At 35.3% G+C, this 23,607-nt stretch overlaps 1 protein-coding gene across 1 annotated transcript in view; it reads right to left on the reverse strand.

Moving 5' to 3' along the window:
- The window catches only part of RYR2 (ryanodine receptor 2), a 352,195-nt gene that overhangs the window by 15,691 nt on the left and 312,897 nt on the right, over positions 1-23,607 (reverse strand). The window contains exons 91-100 of the mRNA XM_067294572.1: positions 22,157-22,238; positions 19,693-20,996; positions 19,244-19,308; positions 17,078-17,225; positions 14,565-14,651; positions 13,531-13,749; positions 11,230-11,360; positions 10,345-10,387; positions 8,146-8,279; positions 609-669 (exon numbers count right to left, since the gene is read on the reverse strand). Of these exons, the coding sequence (XP_067150673.1) occupies positions 609-669; positions 8,146-8,279; positions 10,345-10,387; positions 11,230-11,360; positions 13,531-13,749; positions 14,565-14,651; positions 17,078-17,225; positions 19,244-19,308; positions 19,693-20,996; positions 22,157-22,238 (2,274 nt within the window). The remainder of the gene's footprint in view (positions 1-608; positions 670-8,145; positions 8,280-10,344; positions 10,388-11,229; positions 11,361-13,530; positions 13,750-14,564; positions 14,652-17,077; positions 17,226-19,243; positions 19,309-19,692; positions 20,997-22,156; positions 22,239-23,607) is intronic.

Here is a 23,607-nt window from a genome sequence, read left to right on the forward strand (position 1 = left end):
GGGTTATCATCCCAGCTTCAACATGTAAATTCCCCTCTTCCTTGCTGAAGTCAGATCACTCTCATTCTCTAGCAGTGCTAGTTCCAAAAGTGCTTGTTCCCCAACCCCATTTTTTCACTGGAAAAATAAGTTGATTAAGGAAGTGGTAATCAAGATATCAATACGAGTGAGATCTTGAACTCTAAGATATTTGAACAGCCTTGTTTATTGTTTCTTTTTTTGTAAAAAAAAAAAAAAAAAAAAGAAAAAAGAAAAAAAAAGACACATATACAGATGAATAGAATTATCAGCTTCATGTCACATCCTACTATCTGTTTCAGTGATACAAATTATAGTAATTTCACACACATAACTATACTGATCTGCCTGTGCTCCAGGAATATTCAAGAGACTGTAAATAAAAAGTTTATGTATAATACAAAAAATGGCAGTTAGAATTGATATAGACAGTTTTGCAATTTCACAGCATAGCATTCTTTTTAAATTTTTTTCCATCTGTGTAGAAAAATACATGTAAATTGGAGTGCTTCATAACCCCTCAGAAGCACTCCTGGTTAAGTATATATCTTTTTATAAGGTGAATACATATACATAAATGATAAACTCACGTTATCAGTGAAAACAACTCCTAATTTCCACATCTGATACTTAACATCAATGGAATTTAGCCTGTAAAAAACACATACATAAATTGCACTTAATATAAAAACACAATGGGAAAATATACAACACAATCTACAGAAAAGTGTATTAAGCCATAAATATAGGAGGTCACAGCTACTTCTCTGAAAGCTGCAACACTTTGGAACCTTGTTCTATCTCACGCTTTTTCTCTGGTATAGACCAGTCAGAAACAAAAGTTGAAACAAAAAAATAAATATTGGTTGGGATTCATCTGACCTAATGCTGATCAATGTAATCATCTACATATGAGTTACATGGACTCCCTTTATAGTCAATGGAGAGAAACAGGCATTTTTATGGGATTCATCTCAGCCTAAAGTAGATGTTTACAAAGGGCAGACAACTTGCACCCCAAAATGCCAATTCCTCACCAATTCCCACCTCGGGTGACTTCCTCAGATACTGTCACATGACATTAAAGATAGATAAAGTGAAGTGAAATGAATCTCAGAGCTTGTGTCCTTTCCTTAATATGTCAGGAATGAATGCTAATGAAGGAGAATGAATATTAAAAGCTGGTAAGGCAGGAAGATGACATTGCCTACAAAAAAGCATGTTCAGGAACAGCAAAGCACTGGGTTAACAAGTGCCCATCATCTCCATGAACAAAACGGTGCTATCCAATAGTACACTGGGTTGCACAACATTTGTTAGAGAAGTCCTAGAGTAGCTCTGCAAGAAGTGTCTGCTACACTTCTCCCCAAAGTCACCCTGCCATGAGGGAAGTCACTTGTTAATACTGAACTCCACTGTACTTGAGGACTGTGATTCTATTCATGCTATACAAAACCATGCAATATGCTGCGTAGTTGCACAGCCATACCAAGTACTACTAAAGATCTAGCTTGTATCTGTATGTTGTATTTCTTTCTCCTTCTCTTCATTCATCTTTAGTCTTTATTCTCTTCCAGTAAATCATCTATGTTTGCCAAGTTTCTTGCTACCTTGGACTCTACCATAATGGAAATAGTCTTGTCCATTTAAACATGCTAAATGTACAGATTTAAAATTATATATATCTAGAGACATCAGCAAATCTATATCTGGTGGACATTTAGTAAAATTATTTCTAAAACCTTTCTGCTTATTGATAGTATTCCATTAGGAGAGAAAAATAGTTGTACATACACCAAACAATTTTCAAACAAATTTTTCATATGGCTGCATACGTTGCCACTGTAGCTTCTTGGTGACTGTAGATTTGGCAGTAACTAAAAGGTCTAATTCAATTCTATAACAAGGTTGTCTTTTCCATGGTGGCCTCACATAACCATCATGTTCTACATGAGAGATTTCTTTCTTTCAGAGTTTTCTTTATTTTCCTTTATTAGCTGGTTAGCCTCTTCTACCCTTCTCCTCTCTTTGGCAAAATTTTCAGTTGTACAGACTGAGTTTGTAAACTATTATTCCTACCTTTTTCCTTTATATTTCTCCTTTAGGCATTAATTCTTCTCTTACTCCATCACCTTCTATTATTCTTACACAAATACACATCTGAACTTTCAATTATATTTTTGCATTATAATTAATCTGCTTATCTGTTTGAGGGTTGTCCCCCCACCAACCCCATAGAGAAGTGATACTTGCAAGTATCTGACCAAACAAGACATCATTTTTGCTTGTGCTCTTCCTATTTTTTACTTTGTCTTTTTTGGAATGACAGCTATTTTGGACATTTGTGTAATACCAACAAAAATAAATTCTAAAAGGATCACAATTCAGGAATAAATATAAATAGTATGGAAAATGTTATCTGTCCTACTTTTATCCTTAAAACATGAATGAGTTCAGTGCTCCTAAATGCAAAGATCTACTGGCAATGACTAAACAGATAGGCATAATGCTAACAGATGCTGTATACCTGTCATATGAAAGTAAATAGTAGTTCTGTGCCAGATGTTTATATGGAATTACCTGAGGCCTAGCAAGAGCTTAAATTTTAGCCTAGCAAGGTCTGATTTTCAAAATCTTACTTTCATAGCCAGGGCCACTGACCACATAAAAGTAATAGTTTTATTTGAGTATTAAATGCCCAAGGAATACTTTGCCATCAAAACAGACGTATGCTTATGTGTATCATATACAAAATTATTTATTATTTAAATACAACCAAAAATCTACACTATTTTACACATCAAATTAAAAGGCAAAAGACTTGAGCTGCATCTTGTGTATATTAGTATAAATACTACACAGGTATCAGTGGAGTCACTGTGATGGAAAAACAGCATTATAGATTTAGAAATTAGAGATTTAGAATTAGACCAAAATCTCTACTCCAAAGAGTCTATAGCCTATTTTAATGAAGAAGTCATTTTTTTTCCTTTTGAAGTGTACTAATCTACTTGAACAAAAAGCGAAAAGCAGAAGAAATGTAATGAAAGTTTTCTGATTTATGTATACTTGACTCTTGCTCCCAACTTTATAATAATATTTCAAGGCAAATCTTTCATACATTCATTTACTTTTACACAGAAAATGTTTAGATGTCACAGTAACTCATTTAGGGTCAATTTGTTTCACTGTATTCATGGTGAACTGCATTTTGCTACCTTCACTAAAGTGCCATGGGCCTATACGTATAGGAAGAAACTGCTCAAAGCAAACAGTGCATTTGTTTTATTAATGCTCTGTAAAGGCAAAAATAACATAAACACAGAGATTAATGCTGAATGCTAGAGTCTATTTTCTATTTCAACAAGATTCACCTGACTTCAAATTCCATTTTATTTATTTATTTATTTTACCTGTGCAAAGACCAAAGAACCGTACAGCAAATTATCAGGTTAACAAATCTAAAACTTCTTATAAGGTGGCATGAAGCTTTTTTTAAAAATCGGAATTGACCAAAGGTTACTAGGCAGAACGATGGCACTGTCAGCAATTGTTTTTGCATCAGCAATGACTAAGATTCATTTATTCCCTTCACAGCAGAGAACTCTGTAGAAACTAAAGACTAAAATCTCAGCTGAGTTTTGTCCCTTGCGACTCTGAACACGGTCACTGGATGACATTTATTGTCTGATTAGGATTGCAGGAATGATATTTATATAACACACAAACTACGTCTACTAGAGAGGAAAATGTAGCTTTTACATAACAGGCTTTCAAGTTTGCTCTTAGCAAAGCATGGAAAGTGCATCCATAATAAAATTCATATTCAAATATTGTAAGGAATTATAAGAATCATGTTAAAGGTCCGCAAACATTGTTATGCTGCAAACTGAATAGAGTACACAAAGATATATCCAGCATGCAGCCTTTTCATCAAGGCTAGGAATGCTGCTTGATCATCCAAATGGCTTCTCCTACCATGGTCCAGCACAGTTAAGAGTTGCTGCTGCCATTGTTGACAACACCACGATACAAAAAAAAATTTCCATCCCCAAATGGATCCTCTAAATGTATAGAAATCCTCTAATCCTCTAAATCCTCTAATCCTCTAAATGTATAGAAAATTCTGTCCTAGAAGAGAACAAAAAAGGTCAGAAAAGTTGAGAGCAGTTTCTCATTCAACTATTCAATAACATATTCAGGTGGTAAAATGAGCCAAAACCTCAATAAATTTATTTCTGAAAATCTTACTGAAGCAAGTGAATTTCTCACTTTATTCTGACCCCATACTACTTTCACTTCCAGTGTGAAGTGTATTCTTGTGACTACATTCTGCCTATTCATAACTATGTCTTACACACTGACTAAAAAGGAGTGCTTATGGACAGGCAGCATCATCTCTCATGAAATGCCAAAAAATTAGCACAAGGGGAACCCATCCCTAGTCAATTTACCTTTCGCTGATTTCATCTTTCACAAACAGCAGTACCTATAGAGCTCCTACAAATAATGTGAATATTGACCTATATGGAAAAAGGAGCTGTTTATTCTTTCATATTTTCATGTTTTTAAAGCATGTCTGATATGGATAGAAAAGCAATAATAATATGCATAATATTGCATTCTCCTATTTATTTCTGCTCACCACCTTGATCAAATGGCTCAAAGAACTACAAGACTACCATGTTATACAAAAAATAAATCGAAAAGACAAAACAAATCAAAAAGTATGGTTTCAGGTTTCCCTTGAAATATCATTAGTTAGTATGATATTGGATGAATTTCATAGTCTGAATTAATTTATATGCATTTTCTCTCAATACCATCAATTTATTGCATCTTTTAATTAGATCTCTTTCTGCATAGATGAACAGGTTGTCACACACTGTCATTGCTGTAGTAGCTGAGTTCAGTGACACTGGATGACGGCACAGTGTGAGAATGCACAATGTGAACGATAGGACAAATTGCAAAGTTGCCTGTATTAGGTTTCGCTACAAGCTGCAGTAGTACTCCATCACCTTCAACAGCACCCAGATGTTTCTACAGTTCCTTTCTTAAGGTCTACTGTAATCAGCTGTTCCAAGCCTAAGGTAGTCATTTTTCAAAAGCTATTCCTTCTTCCCCTAAAAAAAATTCCTCAGGCAATCAACTGACAATCCACAGACAATAATGAATGCTGAACTTTTCAGCCTGAATCATTCTAATGTTTATACATCAGAGCTGTTTAGGGCATTGCCAGTTGGGGAGCAGCTAGCATTACTGTAAGTTCAAGATGAAAAATAGTCTTGCAGTAGTCTTTAATGTTTTTCCAAAATGATGTATAAACTAAACCCAGGAAGAGTCAGTTTTAATTCATTAGCCCTTCACACCAACTTTCTTAGCTGACACTGACATTTTCTGTTAAAGGTTCTTTCAGCTTGTTTCAGGAGGCTACTCTAACAGAGAGAACAGTTCTAGAGGACAGTAATAAGATTCATGTTTCTAAAGGTATAACAAAATCATTAAGGAAAACGTGATAACTCTTACTGACTGAAGCGTAAGTGCTTAGGAAGATTTTTTGTTGATGTTACTGTTTGTGCAATAGAATGCATCCATTAGCAGAAATATCCACTATTTACTAATGTGTCAACTGCAAAGGAAGTATTGTTATCATTCTTATTGCACTGTGCCAACTTGCAGATGTACATTCTTCTATTTGGACAAATAAGCACATCCACAGCTTTGTAAATCTATGCTGTGCTGATGTCACATCAAATATAAATTGTGAGTATTCTAGTTGGTGTACAAACCACCTCAAATAAAGCACCTTACTTTTTCACCAGCCATTATGGGTAAGAGGCATTCTTTGCCAGGAAGACTAGATTCCTTGTAACATCTCTTTCAAATAGTGTAATATGCTGGGGTAACTGACTGTCATCTGGGGCAAAGGCCCACTAGTTTATCATAGACAATACTGTTCTCTGAGAAAATGCATAACTAACAAGGGAGTTACTTGCTCCAGAATCTTTTGAAAACCTAGGTTATTGTTTCTTGTGATGAGAAAGATTAAGACCTTTTAACTTTCACATTCTGAGGCTAACTGCACTTATTTTCTGTACACTTAACAGCTGTAATATGATTTGTCTTCCAAACTATGGGAACATGAGATTTTTCACAAGGAATTTGTTCACATTTTTCTCTTCTCTGAAAGGTAAGAATTTCTCTACCATCTGAGCATCCAACCATCAGCCCTGTTTCTCTCCTACAAAATTAGTCCTATGTCACTGGTTGCTGCAGATGCTTGATCCCCAGCTGCCTCTTGTGTAGAGACAGTGATGACACAAGAACCAAGAACAGCAGTAAGCAAAGGGACTGACCTTGCTACGTCACCTCTGAGAAATAATTTTCATCTTAGTATCTTTCATATTATTCTCTCAAATACGCTTCATCCCTGCTGCAGCTGGGTGACATCCCCCTTCTGGAAGGGAGACTTACTGAAAAGAAAACAGTGTACTGTCTGATTCCCAGTATGCAAATTTTAACTGCCTTTTCTATCTAATTTACCACAAAGCTGCGACTGCATCATCTTCCTTTGTTGGCTGTATTTAAATAATACTGCAAGCAGTACCTCAAGACTGCATCTCTAAGCTGAATGGTTCTTCCAGAGTTAAAATATAACAGTACATTGAGGACCTTTTCATGCAGTGTATCATTGGAACAGCCAGTATTTTCTGAAGGAGCATGGTCACTTGCAAGAATAGTTCTCTGAGTCACTTGCAGGACAGATGGGAAGGAATCTCAGGTCATTTGCATAAAGGAAAGGAGAAAGAATGGTAGGAGGTAGGAGTCAAGAAGACAGAAGAAAACCTTGGTCATTTGTAACATTACATGCTGCATTTCCCTCCTGGGTTAAGAGAGACATAGGTATCTGGTTGGACCTGCATTTGGCCCAGGAAGAAGAGGCACTTGAGTTGGTATCTGCACCAAGTTATATCCATTCTTCAATTTTTTGCCTGAAGATAGTGGAGGAAGGGTTCTGCCCCCAGTGCTTTTCCCACCTCTCTCTTCCTTGCATTGTACATATATTCCAAGTGCTGAATCTAGAATATGTCTGAGTTTTAGTTGGTTCATTAGTATTCATTTCTGAAACTGGTATAAAGTGGATACATGTATGTTCTTGAAGCACATATTTTATGTGAATGGTTCTGTAAATCTCTGTCATAGCTGTTTAGTTTCCCACACCACATTCATCTATTAGAAGTATGCAATGACTTCTCTTTCTTGATCTCATACTTTCCAGCCTTATTTATCAGATCTCTCTTCACAAAATCAGCCCTTGAGTCAATTTAGTTGTCTACTTTACATAATCCTTGTAAATCCATTGATTAAATATTACTTTTCAGGAAAACTGTCTATAAACTCTTACACCAGAATTTCTGTAGCGTTAAAAGTCCAACTGTTAAAATATATTCTGTCCATCTATTTGAAAAATCTTTTTTTACATTGCACAATTAGAAAATACATTTTTGCAGTGCTCTGCAGAAACTGAGGATATTTTTTTTTCCTAGAAAGAAAAATTAATATGATTACTCTGACTATATAAATGTCTCGGAACTTCTTTTTTTCCATGTTTGTCTTTCAGATGATAGGCAAGGAGGTAGTTCAGGCAAAACAAATTATGAAAAGATGTGAAGAATAAACATCTAACTTCCTAGATTTTACTGGTCACTATTTTTAGCACATAAATTTATTTGATGAATTTTAATTATCAGAATAAACATATTGTCAATTTTATCTATTCTTTCAGCCTGAGTTGAACTGAGAGAACCATGAAAAGGAGTTTCCAGCCCAGTTAAAATTACACTTTATCAGAATAGTAGGAATGTACATTCAAGCAGCTGTGCACTAAACTAAATCCTCACACACAAAGAACAGTAGAGTCCTGCATGTGTGTTACGGTGTCTGTAATGAATTAAATTCACTATAACATTCAATTCAAGAATTGATTTATCTTATATAGCCATACATAAAAGAGCAGCAAGAAGATTCAGAGCTGAATGACAAATTTTGAATGCTTGATTTTAACTTACACCAAAAAAGAAAAAAAAAAAAAGGCACACACACAAACCAGAAGCAAATGCTTACACAGCAGATAAGGAGCTATCTTTCTTTGGTTTCTTCTTTTCTCGAGCATCACTAAAATCGAGAGCAGCTTTGTCCATTCCAAGCAACTCACTGATTCTGTCACGGCCATAGAACTCACCATATTTATCCATGACCTAAATTTAGGAAGAATATTCAAGAAAATCAATCGGATAGACCAGTTGTTTTTTAGCTTGGTTTCTAAAGACAAAAAGGTTAACATATCCAATCTTTTTTGTCTGTTTGTTTCCATCTGTCTATCAACTCACTTAGTAATAATTTTTATTGCTCAATTTCAATCAGTTTGATAAATACAAGAGGTCTCAAAAATAATACATTCCTACTTGCTGATAACAGGAAGAGGAAAGAAACCCAGCCGAAGGAGAATAAATAAGTCAATGTCCTCACAGACACAAAAAATACGGCCTGAGCTCACACAGGAAAAAAATGTTATGAACTTATGAATATCTTAGCCATGTGAAAAGCTTTGATTAGAGTAAGATTTCTCTAAAAAAAAGTGTTTGACCCTCACTAATTTTTCTTTTAAGAAAAAAGATACATAATTTATTTGTTTAGAAAGTTTCTTTAAATAACCTAAAAGTGTTGGGTTTCTTCTTTTAAGGATAAGCATTTCACATCAAAATAGTCATGAAAGATATCCCCATTTATTAACCAGCTCCATTGCACAATTTTATGAGCTTATTTGATGGTATTTAATAATGCAATGAATACATAATATACATACAATATGTAAGAATCAAAAGATTTTGAACTGAGAATTAACACATAAAAATGATTTTACATGAATTCCAACTATCCCCTTCCAATATTATTAAATTTTGTCTTTCTAACAAAATTCAACATGTTTTATAGGAATTGTTTCTGGAAATGAACAATTAAATGACAGGACCAAGGATTTCACTTGTTCTCATTCCACTGAATGCACTGCTCCTTCTTAAATATAACCTGTCTCTTCTCATTTGCAGAACAATACCCAGAGAAATATAAAGATTTGGATTAAAAGATCATAACTGAATGACTCCCACAGGTAAGAAATGGTATTTTACAGCATTCTAATAATCAGTGTTTTAAATCTCTGTGGATATGTTAGAGAAAAGCCTTCTTTTTCACATGCCTGAGAACAGTGCTTCCTGACTGAAGACATATGAAGACATGACATTCACTAGCCTGGGGATTAAAAAAAAAAAAAAAACACTATTAAAAAGAAAGCATCCTTTGTAAAATATTGTATTTGAAGTCACTTAACTCTGCGCAGAACAGTTCCTCAGTCAAAGATAAAGTACCAAACCATCCACACAATTTAGAAACATGCTCCTTTCCTTTTCAATAGGAATCTTTCATCAACATTGACCTGTTACATTGACAGAGGCAATGTAGAATTTTATTTTCTTCCTTCAGTACTCTATGCAAGTTACTCTCTCCTCTGTGTTTAGATAGACAGATAGAAATACGTATTTAACTACTCTTCAAACATGCAAAAAACACTTTTGATAGCAAAGTGAAAACACAGCTCACAGGATCTTTTTTAGCTAGGCTTATCTAAAAGTATTATGAAGCAAAAGTGATGTAAGTATTCAAACAGACATGTTTGCAAAAGCGTGATTCCAAGCTGGCATTAAAATGATATGAAAGAAGAATAAATCTGGTCCAACAACATAAACACCCCCCCTTTTTAAATGTTGTCCAAACATCCTAGAAAGATTATTCTTGTTATATGGTGCATACATAACATTTATTTCACTAAAAACAAGCAGAGAAAACGTTTGACATAACATATATAAGAAATGAACTTCACAAGTCCTTACTTATGGAGGACTGTTTTTGAGAGATAGATATATACATAAATACACAGAGATAAAACAATTTGCATATGTTGTAACAAACATAAAAGTGTAAACATGTCCACAGAATTACATGAATGTATTTGAAATTTCTCAGTTTTATAAAATAAGCTGCATCTGGAACAAGTTAGAAAGAATAAATATCCGAACTGAACAAAAGAAAGTAGTTGTAAGCATAAGATGAGTAAGGAATTCCATTTAAAATGGTAAACATGGTAATCTACAGTGGATCAAAATTATATTTCAAAGAAGTGTAGCCCCCATTTCTCCAAACATGAAAATAAATCTGCATTAAAACTTTAATTTAATTTCATATACATTTTTAAAAGTAAGCCGTTACCTTTCTTTTCACAAATTTGTCCCAATAATTGTTTGGAAAAGACCTGAAAAACACAGAAAAAAAATTACATTTTAGAGGATTGTGAGGAGAGACAGTAGGTAATAAGACGACACAAGAATTAACTACTGGCTTTCGTCAAAGGTGCTCTTTGTTGCTATCATCAGCTAGCTGTTTGTGAAGTCTCTGCAGTGAAAGTTACCCAGTTGAGTTGAGCATGTCATGTTAACTTGGCTGGGAAACAGCAGCAGAGCTGATGCCTGGAGACAGGGTTCTAAAGTAGTTGGGTCACACAGTCCCACCAGGAAGAGTCTTCAAGAAACACTAAAAGGATCCAAAGTGTAGCTCACTCTCTAACTGACAGCAGTATGCAATAATGACAATAATTTCAGGGTAAGAAGCAATGGACACAAACTGAAACACAGGAAATTCTGCTTGAACATTAGAAAACACTTCTTTACTGTGAGGGTGGTTAGAAAACTGGAAAGGGTTGCCCAGAGAGGTTGTGGAGACCCATCCTTGGAAATATTCAAAACTTGACTGAACAAGGTCCTGGGCAACCTGCTCTAGCTGACCCAAAGATCTCCAGAGGTACCTTCCAGCCTCAACTGTTTTGTGATTGTGTGATCACTGTGCCTGCCAAAATAAATTCATTGCAATCTTTTCTTTAAGGAACAGAAATAATTTTAAAGCAAAAACCTGAGACCGACAATGACTAAAAGTGATACTAAACATTAACATTACAAGTACTTGAAATATTTTGTACACCCTTGCTGGTAAAATAGCCATAATTGTTTGCTTCTGACAAGCCTGATGATCAACTAAATAACTGCAGAGACTGAAGAATAATTACTTGCAAAGCTATACAGACACAAAGTAAAAACTCACTGTGTGTTGATAACAAGTCTATCCCACTGCCCTTTAATGTCATCTTCTGAGGGCTGTTCAGTTATATACAGCCCATCAAATTCCAATTTCCTTGCCACTTCCTTTTCCCGCTTAAAAATAACCAACGGAACCTGCAGTTGAAAAAATAAACATATCATAAATTTGTTAAAATGCATTGACACTTCTGAAAACATTTAAGAACAGATGTCTGTTAGTAAAAAATTAAATGCAAAAGCTGAACAAAATGAAAGTAATATTTCAAACCATTCTGGCTACTGCCCAGAATACTGTGAAGGGATAGATGTATAAGGACCAGATCATTCGCAGACATACAACTACAGTGTACTGCACTGTCATAATAAAATGGCAACTTCAAACAGAAAAAGTCCCGCAGTGCCATGGAGCTATTAGAACTAATTAAGTGAAAGGGCTAAAATGAAAATAATCTTAAAACCCTTGAGAAATCTGGTCCAAAAATATTAATTTGGGATCTCCTAGATCACACTTTTGGATTGTATCTTGGCACCCAGAAACTGCTAGAGGTTGCTTTTCATTTGTTAAAGAATTCTTAAAGTTTCACAGCGTGGAGAGAAAAGAAGGATCAGGAGCACCAGAAAGAAAATCTTTAAACCACATTCATATTCCATATATTTGCTTTGTGCTTTGTACTTTTTTGCCAGCAGTTGGAACACCTGAGCAGGTAGGATCAGGTTTTCCCTAGAAGACACCTCTCTCATCAGCTGAATGACATTCAAAAGTACATTCCAAGAAGGCAGATACAGCTAATGGTTCCTTAGAAATCTATTACCAACACAAATTCATGCTTGACAGAATTAACATATATAGTGGACCATTTGATTAGGTTTTTATTTTGAAAGTAAATCCTACTTTTCCCTAGAATTATTTCACAGCTCTCCAAAATTCAGCTACTCTGCAAAAGTGGCTGTATTCCTAGTCTAGACTAGACATGGGTATATTGAAATAATAACAATGAAAATTAGACTATTTAAATAAGATGGTGATTACATTAGATATGATAACAATAGTTCCAATCTTATTTTCAGACAGCTAACTGAGAAAAATTTAGTGAATTTCATGCTAAGCAACCTCCAGAAACAAATATACCATGCACAGAACTGCAGTTATGAAGATTTTTAATTCTAAAAGCAGTGCATCTCCAAAGACAGAGACTGAAACCATATGTGGTCTTTTCTTAAGGGTTTCACAGTTGGAAAGAAGGAAATTCATTATGACAAATAATGATACTGATGTCTTTCATTTCTAGTCAGAGAATAAATGTAATTTTAGAAAAACAATCTGGGGAAAGTTGCATAAAGATCAAAAAGCTGGGACATAGGGGAAGAGGAAATCTCAAAAGCCAGAAATCTGAGAAGAATGTGTTTTAGTATTTATTGACCTGCAGAGACACTTAAAGTACAGATCAAGCACTTAATGCAGCAGTGTGATGACCATTACCTTTACTATTGCAGATTGTGTCTTTTTTGGCATAGAAAAAGTATTATCCATTAAAAAAGGAAAGGAAAAATATCAAGGCTCATATAAAAGCTTAATTAAGAAATTGTACTTATAAGGACAAATGGGCAGCCATACTGGATCAGACCAAAGGTCCACTAAGTTTAGTACCGTCTTGCATTATTTGCCTGAGTAAGAGCATAAAAATGGGGGAAAGTACATCCCATATATACTCCTCCAGGCTCCAGAGATTTATAGCATTTGGTCTGCCTAAATGAGAGGCAGGATTTTGCCATCAAAGGTGGCAGCTTTATTTTTTACCTAACAGAGATCATCTTCCTGTTAAAGAGATTTAAGTTCCTGCCAAAACATTGGAATGCATAATAAAAGTGGGCATTGGCTATAGTAGGAACACACAGTAGTGGTAGTCCAAAGTACTGCTTGCTTTTCAGATGACCCAGCTGACATACAAGCAATGTGGATGCTGTCACCCAGCTTCCTCTGGCCATGTGCATTCCCTGTTTGTCTCTGAAAGTCACAAGTGGTTTCTGATACAGACTACTGCTCTAGTTGTTTGCCTAGCATGGTAACTGTGCAAATGCTGATCTTTGATTCAATGCCAGATCATCAAATCAGGCTCTGGCTCATAATGTCGTGAAATTGTCTCCTGACCCAATTTCTGTGTAGGGTACACTAACAGAACAGTTTTTCTTCACACGGTCCCTCAATCTGCATAAGCAAAGTTGCTACAATGATGTTGCAGTTTACACCACTCCATGGAGAAAAAAGATGGGAGCTAGAATGAAAACAATGTTCAGCTTCTCTTACTTTCAAACAGTAATACCCTATGATGCAAAAGAAGGAGATGACTGTGTGTAGGATGGCCAAAATCCGCAGTGTGGGTTCCATGTAGCCACTGCTTTCCTCCAGGACATAATGCACTGCAATGATCCTGTTGCTGTCACTTTCGAGGCTGTTCAACTTGGAGCTTTCGCCAGCAGGTACCACAGGAACTTCCTTTTCTTCTGTCACAGCAGAGGTGGAGACCTGTTCAAATCAATTAATGTAGTGGTTATATGCTTTTGAAAGGAGTTTCACACTGCTACAAGCTAAGTAGTACAACTGAAGATAACCAAGGATGATGTAATTGTGAGGAAAGAATTTTTGCAAAAAAATGTCCACAGGGACTACCTCACAGAGACCTTTCCATCTTGTTAAACCAGTCTATGACCTTTTTTTTCTTTTAATTCTGTTTCCATGCTAGCAAATTTGGTCCATACTGAATTTATCACCTCTAATCCAAAAAAGGGCATAGCCTTCTTGGAAGAAGCTCAGTGAACTCCTGACATTCCTACATGTAATCTTTCAGGAAGGCTCTGCCAGGAATTGATTCAAGTCTGATAATTTTAGAGTTGTACTAACTGTACTAAAGGCTTTGTCAAAGACTATCAGTGGTATTCTAGGCAGCTTAACATACAACTTCCCCTTGCTGTACACACCCTCAGGTGAGCATGATGGCTGAAGAAACACCTCAGCTGACACGTATTAGCTTAAGCTGTCAGTGAAGCTGGGCTTGGGCTAAATCACTGTACAGTAAAACGGAGCATCTGAGGCATGGGCGCACCATTCATTTTGTTGCCTCTGTCACAGCACAAAACTTTGTTAATAGCTATTCATGTACTGGCAGACTATTATTACTTCACACAAACACTTTAGCTATCGCCTTGCTAGATATCTGAAGTGGCAGTATGAAGCAGACATTTAATCTATTAGTCTAGGCAATTTATAGCATAGAATTCTGGCTATGAAACCTGAATAATTTTCAGTATACGAACTGAAAAGTTGTATTATGACAAACTTACCTTATAGAAGAGCAGGATGAAGTTGATGGCAAAAGCAACAAACAATGCCAACATCCTCATGTTATAAAAGTTTCGAGCAAAATAGTTCTGAAAAGAAAAATAAAACATACTGTTTGCCTAGTGATAATAGCCTGACCTTCAAGTTACTTATTAAAATTGTTAGGAAACTTTTTATTATGTAACAAATTAAACTACCTAAAGTTGATGAATGTTTAGTCCCTATCTGAAAAAAAAATTTTTTTCTACACTTTGCTTTAGCATTTAGCATGATAGCGTTCAGAGTGTGTGATAAACAGGATTGCTATCAAGTTAATCTTTTTATTAAAGAGGCCTTACATAGTCAGAAGAAAGTTTTAAAAACTCTGTCTTAAAAATATTCTTCATGTTTTTCTGTCCTTTCTGATGTCAAAAATCAATAAAAAATAAAAGTGGAAGCACAGGAAATCCCATGAGAGATCTTGTTCCAGTGCGGTTCTTCTTGCCCAAGTCTACACTCTAAAGTTGTTTGAATACCTAAGTTTTAAAGGAACATGTAAATTTACAGTCATTTCTCCTTCTTAATTGGGACATTTCATTTTTCACATTTCTAAAAGCTCTGGAGTTTAAATGTCTTCCCTATGATTCACTTCCAAGAAGTTCAATACCCATAGTCTTTCTATTTATCATTTCTATTTCTCTGCTTCTATTTATTTAATAACAATAAAAAAGATCAACATTGCAAAGTACTATCCTCAGATAAACAGGAAAAGATGAAGAAAGCTTACATACATAAACTGTAACCCCAACTTTGCAAATGCATTTCATCCCAGATAAAAACTTCTTCCCCTGCACCCCACATCGTGCATTTAATAAACAGCTATATCACTATAAAATCTGTATATAATCATGCATTTTCAAATGAAGGCAGACTTATCTTTTTTTTTTTTCTGAGAGATTATCTTTTACAATTTTAACATTTTTTTAATGTAAGGTTTTTTTTCCCCTAAGGAGCTTTTTAACAGGATTATAAATAGCAAAAAAGAAAAATCAAGCATTTTGAGTAATATATTGTACAAATTCCTCATATTCTATATGTGCAATAAGGGCTAAAGGGCCTTTTGTTTCACTTCATGCAGAAAGAGAGGAAGGATTTCTAATGGCCTCTTACATCTACTCTCAATACACATAGGCAATACAGAGACATCACAATGTAACAGTAAGACTGAACCTCTGTCTTCACTGTACCTCTATATTCTTGCATGTGCATTTTACACCTTGGTAAACTGTTACTTTTACCATGAAACAAAAATGTCTGTATCTACATTTATTTTAAAATCTTTTTACTATTCCAAAATCAATTGCATTTTTACCAGATCAGCTAAAAGTTCGTCTGTGACCTAAGTACCATGAGTAAAGAGCTTCCCTCACTGAGCATTACAATGATGTAAAAAGGGTTGCAGAAATGCACATTTTCCCTTGCCTCTCTTCCTGACAATGCACAAACCTTTCCAGCATATATTTTCAATACTTTTTCTCTTTTACATGGGAATCCCCCCATATTTCAGCTCTAACCATAGAAGACTAGTTAGAAATTATTAAATGAGACTATTGGAAGAAAAATTAAATGCAATTTGCATGATTGCTGCATGATTAGATCACTTGATGATGAGTTCAAAAGCAAAAATTAAACACCTAATTCCTTATTAAGACTGTGGTTGCAGTTTTGTAGCTTTGCTACATTATTCATGTTAGAAGCAGGCTGTCCCTACACAATTATATCTACTACTAGAGATATAGAAAAAGAGTGATTTCTTCTTGCTTTGGATTTCAGTCTAGATTCACAGAATATATGTGGAATCTCCTGACTAGTAAAAACTATTTTATATAGTTCTACAGCAAATTCAAAGATACTGTATGTTACTGCAAAACTCTCAGATAGAGTTATACTATTTTAATTAATCTTTTTTTCCATAGGTAGAAAGATAAGGTTTTCAAACACTAATTTGCTATTTCATGAAAATCTGTAACATTTTTTCTTAAAATATTTATATTTGGCATTCTAAGAAGTTTTAGGCTAAGCATTGTACCTTAAGAAATTCCTTATATAGGACAGCTCATCACTTCCCAAAGAAGTCCCTCAGGGGAAGTAAAATCCTTCAGGCTCACAACCTGCTGTGAAAGTTCCAGACTGAACAATACTCATCTTCACATAAAAATGCAAGGCTTTTTCCAGTGATGCACTAGCATCTCTGAAGGCCTGTGTTTTCAACAATAATTGTCTTACTCAGAATTAATATCCTGTCTATTAAATTATTTGGTTTTTTTCCCCTCTGTCATTCTCATTGAGCTTTTGCCTTTATGTCTTTTTTAGGTTGACTGTGCACAGAAAAATGTGTGAGACTTATTAGATACAAACTTGTCTTCTTCAGGTTGGCAGAATGTTTGTGGTACACATCCCTCCCAAAATCTAAGCACAGTCAACAGCTTACACATCTAAACACAACATCTTACAAAATCTAAACATAACATCTTACAAGAAGCTTCTGTTGATATGCAATGATTTTTTTCCAGAAAGCCGATTCCTGAACTTCTGGTTCTCCATATCTGTGAGTATGAAGCTGTCTTAATTTCTGTTTTCCTTTGTCTTCCTTGACTTTGTCTTCTTTTTCCCCATCTTCTCCTCTTAGGACACAAGTGAAGCCAAAAGAACATCATGTTAATAAAATTAACGAACAAAACATTATAGCCAGCCCCATAAAGAAATAATAACATCTTCTCATGAGTTTCAAGTAGTCATGATTCTTGCAGTGCACCTACATGGATAACAAGGAGAATTATCCCTCTTCAGCCTAAAGCATTAGCAAGGGTGATAGTCTAGTAAGTCTACAGATAATTATACTTACTGGTTTGTCATCTTGAAGCAAGGATGCTAACTGGTAGAGGCAGGCAATCAAGAATCTGCAGGCAATCAAGAATCTGCCAACCTTATTGCCTCATAATTGTGCAGCTAATACTTGCACAGTAAAATGTCTGTAAGCTTGTGGAGAGCTCCCCTCTCATCTCATGCACTTGAACCACCTTGGTTCTCAAATAGGTTGCTGAAAACTTCAGTTCCTCTTGTACTAACAAGCCAAGCCTCAAGATTCAAATCCTGCATTTCTGCCCAACAGCAGACTTCATAAGTACCCACTCCAGGTAGAGAGAGGAGTAAGAAAGTTTGACAGCATTTTGATCTGTGATTATTACAACGTGCGCCGATTACAGAAAGCCAAAGTTAGTAGTGGGTTACCTACTCCAAACACATGATGTAAGGAACTGTGAATTTTCTTGGAAGTTAATTTGACCTGACACATGCTAGATGAAAGGAACACAGAGGCCCATTTGAAGCCAAATCAGAGTGAGAGGCAACTATAAGCTACATTATTCATTTCTCTGTATCTGTCTACAAACAGAATAATTGATTTCTTAAGCTTCATTTCTTAGTGAAATATACTCAAGAAACTTTCACTTGAAACTTTGACTTATATTAGGACTGGTTTCAGTGCAGCTAACAAGTACTGGGCACTGCACTCTTCACAAAGAATACAGGTATTGCTGAAACTCAAGAATTCAAGCACCCGAAATGAGTAAAGTCAGCTTCAAAAGTCAGCAAGACACTCCTTCAGAAAGTTGTACTGGCTTCTTTGGAAATTTGCTGCACTGATTAAAAAGAAGAGTTTTTGTCATTCCAGAAGGGCAATAAGGACAGAGCTTGAAACTAAGGAATCCACTTGGAATTTGGACAGTGACATTTCAGCTACAGGAACCATGAATAAGGAGATAGAGTGCCATGTTTTTGCTATTTAAACACAAGTATTGTATTTTTTTTTCATTATTTTTATTCTGAGCTACTATCATTAATGTGAGATTTTAAGCTGTTTTAAAAAGACTAAAATTATCATTTAACAAATGTTTGTTCTGCACAAAGACAGGAGTACTAGAGTAATTCATCAAAATTATAACTAATAAGATTTTGCAAAATCCAAGTAACTCAAAACATGTCACAACAAATGGAATGGGCAAAACAGATTCAGGCTCTACTGCTGATGCATAATTACTCTATAGAACCCAAGTGCTCTTACAATTTTTAAGAGGTTTTCTTCTAGCTTTCACGCTTGTCAAGAATACCTTAAACAAATGGATGAAAATGAGCCCAGTGAGAACAGTCCAACAGAAGACTTAATTCTCAGAAAACACTAATTTAGCAGATTCAAAATATTCTACAAAATATACTGATTCCATCAATATTCTCAATGGACTCTGGGACCACTGCAGCTATGCCTCTGTAAATAAACATCTCTTGTATAAACATGTAAACTCCTAGAACTATCTTCTGGAAACATAGTCAAGTAACCTTTTAACTCCTGTGAGGAAAGGCAGGAAGTCACCTTAAGAGTTCTGTAAATTCTAGCCAAAAGAAACTAAATCAACATTACAAAGTATGGTGCTGAAGAAAGAAATTCATGAAATCTCTGAGTGATGTCATTTTCATTTTGTTTCTCTGCAAATGCCCACTGATGATGAGGATGGATAAAAAAAATCATAAATGTGGAATGTGAATGGACAAAAAATTTAAAGGTGAAGGAGAAAGTATAATAAGAGCTGATCCTTCAGTGAAACAAACTACAGTTTGTAGGATCACAGCTTAGAGTAATACGTACTCTGCTTTTTCAGGTTCAGATTTTGTTTCTTCCTTCTCTTCTTTTTCATCTTCTTTCACCTGCTCCTAGAGAGAGATAAAAGAAAAGTATCTAGGCACTATTATATAGCACACAGTCTTTAAACCTAGTTCAAAGGATATGCAGAGCACTGAACATTATGACTGGATTTTTTTTAACTGTTGACACACTGAGGGAAGATTATCTTTCAATTTACATTTACAAAGATGCATTTTAACACTGATTTAACAGCAAACCAAAAAAACCATGTACCCAGTGAAGGCTGTGAGGCTTCAAGTTTCTGACCTGAAAGAGGCTCAACTTTAGTGATTGTATGTGATTCTTTAAAAAACACATCACAAAAAACAAACATAGATGCAAGTTTTGTTTCAAGACTATACTTAACATATGGGAAAGTAAAACATACGGCAGAAAGAAATATATATACTTACCTGTACTTTTTCCTGCACCTCAGGCATTGGAACTAAGGAAGGAGTGCTCAATAAATCACTCAAACCAGCATTTGGATTATGAGGGATCAATTTATACTGGCCACCTTCTCGTTTCAAATCCAAGCCAAATATATCTGAGAGTAGATCACTATCATCTGATAAAGTTCTCAAATCTGTCAGGTCTTCTGTAGGCAAAGCAGTTTCTGTTGGTTTCCTCTCCCCTTCTTCTCCTTCCCCACGCACCTCATCCTGAGTGGGATCTGGCATATTAGCTAATAGTTCAGCCACCTTGATTTTCTTTGCTCCTTCTACTAGGCTTCCTCCAAGTAGCAAACTGTACACAATGCGAAAGAAACCTCGGAAGACACTACAGGCAAAATGCAGTAAGCCCATCAAAATGCTCCAGTAAGAGGAAAACAAAGCCAAGATCATGTCCTTCATGGTCATTTTCTTCACCTTTTTCATCTGTTTCTTTAGGCTCTTCACGCTGAGCATTTTCATAAGAGTCATTAAATTATACTTGAGAGCTACTAATGCTGATTTCATAGTCACAAGAGAGAAAAAACCCATTCTAGGATCCTGTTCCTCAGGCTTGTCTTTCTCATTCTCCTCTTTATTTGCTGACCTTTCATTCAGATCTGATTCAGAGATCTGAGCAGCCAGTTGCATTTCAAAGATGGTATCCTCACAGAAATTAACAAAAAGCTCCATCTTTTCTTTCTCTCCTCCTTCATTTACAACATCAAATATAAATTGTCTTTTTGATTCTTTTACCTGAGGTTTCTCCCACTGAGTCCGACTTGACTCACTTATTTCAAAATAAACTCGTTCAATGCGTTTTGCACTGCCCATGATTTCTATGCGTCCAAGGAAGGGCTGAAAATAATTCAGGACACTTTCCGACAGCTCAAGAAAAGTCTGCAAGCGGGTATCATGGGGCATGTGTTCTGAGAGGTTGGTCAGAAGAACAGCAACATTGAAACCAATGTCTTTGGCAGGTTCATGGAATCGTTTCACAAATTCCTCATAGTCCAGGGTCTCATTCTCGTCTGTTTCAGCACATGATAGCAGAAACTCAGTTTCAGATTGAGTGTAATGCTTATGGCTTTCCATTGCCTTGTGAAAATCCCTCTTTGAAATTATGCCTTTACCATCAGGGTCATATTCTTTGAATGCATCAGAAGTCGTCAAATCCTTAAGTTTTAAGAACATATCAAAAAACTTCAGAATCATCTCCACGTTGTTGGACGATTCCACAAGCATATCAACCATCTGCTTGCCAATAGTTCCATTCACAACATTACCTAGACACGATGACAATGAGTAACAGATATTGATGGCAGCAAATATTTTGGCAAAGAAAAGTGCTTAATAATAACTCTTGAAATAATCATATGGTAAAGGTGAAAAGCTGTTAACTAGCTCTCATACAAAAAAGTCAGCTGTACATTAGAAATCTTTTACTAAAAACACTATCCTTAGACATGGAAAAACCATGGAAACCAAGGCAGACCACACAGAGAGACGTCTGTTAAATTTCATAACATACCAAACATGAGACATCTTTTAAGAGTGATGCTACAAATATTTTACTGTAGCATGGCATAGACAAAACTAGCATCACATCAGTTAGGAGGAATAGTTCTGTCGGTCACCCGCAGACTGCAGCTTACACATACTAAGAATTTACTTCGCTTCCCAGTGACCTTCTACAAGCCAAGCAGCAGCAGTTGCAATCCATGCTACACTGCAATCACTGTAATCCTTGCTGCACCTGCTGTCTTCCCAGTTCAGTCAAGAAAATAAATATGATACAGTACCTCTAAGATGCAAAAGGAAAAACAGATGTTTGTATCATCTATATTTGTGTAAGTCTTGGTGGTCTACTCTCAGGAGCACTAATATGATACCATGAAAGATAAATAAATAGTGATAGCTCTTGACAATGATCACATACTCTTGGGTATTCTTGCAAAACTATAATTGCAAGATATTAGCTAAAGCAGACCTTGAACCTACTCCCTGGCTAAATCAAAGCTTGTTCTTTACGGCTAAGATCACTACCAATATAAATGCAATACAGTAATGCTGTTAATAAAATGACTGATAAATGATTCAGTAGCTAGAATTTAGGATTTCTAATTCATTAGTAAATAACTTCACCTAAGCCAAAAGAGAAGCCAAATTCATGGGAACAAAATAAAAATTCTTCCAGAGATGCTTTTTTTTTAAATAATTCTGACATTCAGAATTAATATAAACTATGATCTAAACTACTGTATATAAATCTCCCATGTACTTTAACATCTAGTAACTCCTCTCACAATTGACAATGAAAATTAAAAACTGAAAGGAAAATGAAGCATTACTTCTAACATGAAGAAAATCTAGAAGGGTAAAAAGATTGCTAGAACAACTGTGAAAGAGAACTGTGAAAGAGAATTTCAAATTAAATTTGAACTACCTTCTAGCATAGAAAGCAGCATGACAACCATATCCTTCTGAAGATCCATTAATTCTTTCAGTAATTCGATTTGACTGGAATCCTATATAATGAACACAATATGTTATATATCTATTGACTTTTTGACATTTATATATGTGTGTGCAGATTTCACCCTGGAAAATAAGACTTAGAAATTAAGAGGCTATTAGTATCAAAAGGGATAATATCATGTAAATATATTTAATTGCTTGACTCCTTACAGGATTAAACATGTAAAAAATCATTAGTTTAGAAGACAATAATTTAATAGATACAAAGCAAAAACTGAAGCCGATGAAAATTTTTAAAACAATAACTGGATATGTCAAGCTCACAGATGATGTCTCTGTAATGTTTCATGTCACCTAAAATAATGCCATTATCAGTGTAATCAAGTTCACAGCTGTAAAGTCTTGTAAAAACAACAATGGCAGCAGCATACCAAGCTCAAACTGTAACATGATTCAAAAATGACCGATTCCATTATTAACTGCTCAACTTTTATGGGGGGTGGGAGAGGAAGAAAAGTTGAAATACAATTTCAAAATTAAAAGCAATAAAATTCCATTAATATATCCTTAAAAAACAGACAATATTCTTTCTTTTAGCCATATTTTATCTTATTCAACTTGTCAGATTTACTATTTTGCCTAAGAATAATTTCATCCTGCAGTCTATCTGGATAATATGTTCATCTGACTCCTTCATTTCCTTCTGAGTAATACCTAGCATCATGCTGTCACTATGGCCAACTCAAGCATTGCTGGGCTTCAGTAGTGAATACAACAAATTCAAGGTACTTTATGACAATTTGCATCCTGGATTGAAAACAGAAAAGTTGGAAATAGTAAAGACATTTCTAATTAATTTTTCTTGCAAGTTTTCATTACAAAACTTCTTACTTCAAGGTGTTTATAGCCTGGATAATCTTTGTTTATTTAGACAGAAATTTTTAAATTTTTTCTCTGCCTCACAGAGATTTTTTAAAAACTACCACAAGTCTCACCTAGCTGTTTCCTAATACAAGACTAGAGAAGGAAAAAAAACCCCATAGTTTTGTTTCTATTGAAATTGTGTTCCAAATATTCTCCAAAAGTGCTTTGGAAACTTCTGGTTTAAAACAAAGACTAAATACTTAGTCTAGGCAGGCCCCTGAAACAGAGAAAAGCCATGTGGCAACTCCTTATAAATTCATGTAGCCAGGCTGTACACCTTTAAAAACTGATAATTCAGCAGAGTCTGAAAAGCTTATTAAAAATATTCTTGCAATAAGTATAAATAAGCAACAACAACAAAAAAACCCCTCGCCTCTATTCTGGTCATGCTCAAGGCTATGCTAGCTCACCAAATGAGCTCCCAGAGGCCAAGAGCTTGAGCTCTACACAAGGGAAAGACACCATCGCTATTTATCATACATTTGGAGTAAACTG

Source organism: Apteryx mantelli, chromosome 3 (genome assembly GCF_036417845.1).
Source record: "Apteryx mantelli isolate bAptMan1 chromosome 3, bAptMan1.hap1, whole genome shotgun sequence".
Taxonomy (NCBI): Eukaryota; Metazoa; Chordata; class Aves; order Apterygiformes; family Apterygidae; genus Apteryx; species Apteryx mantelli.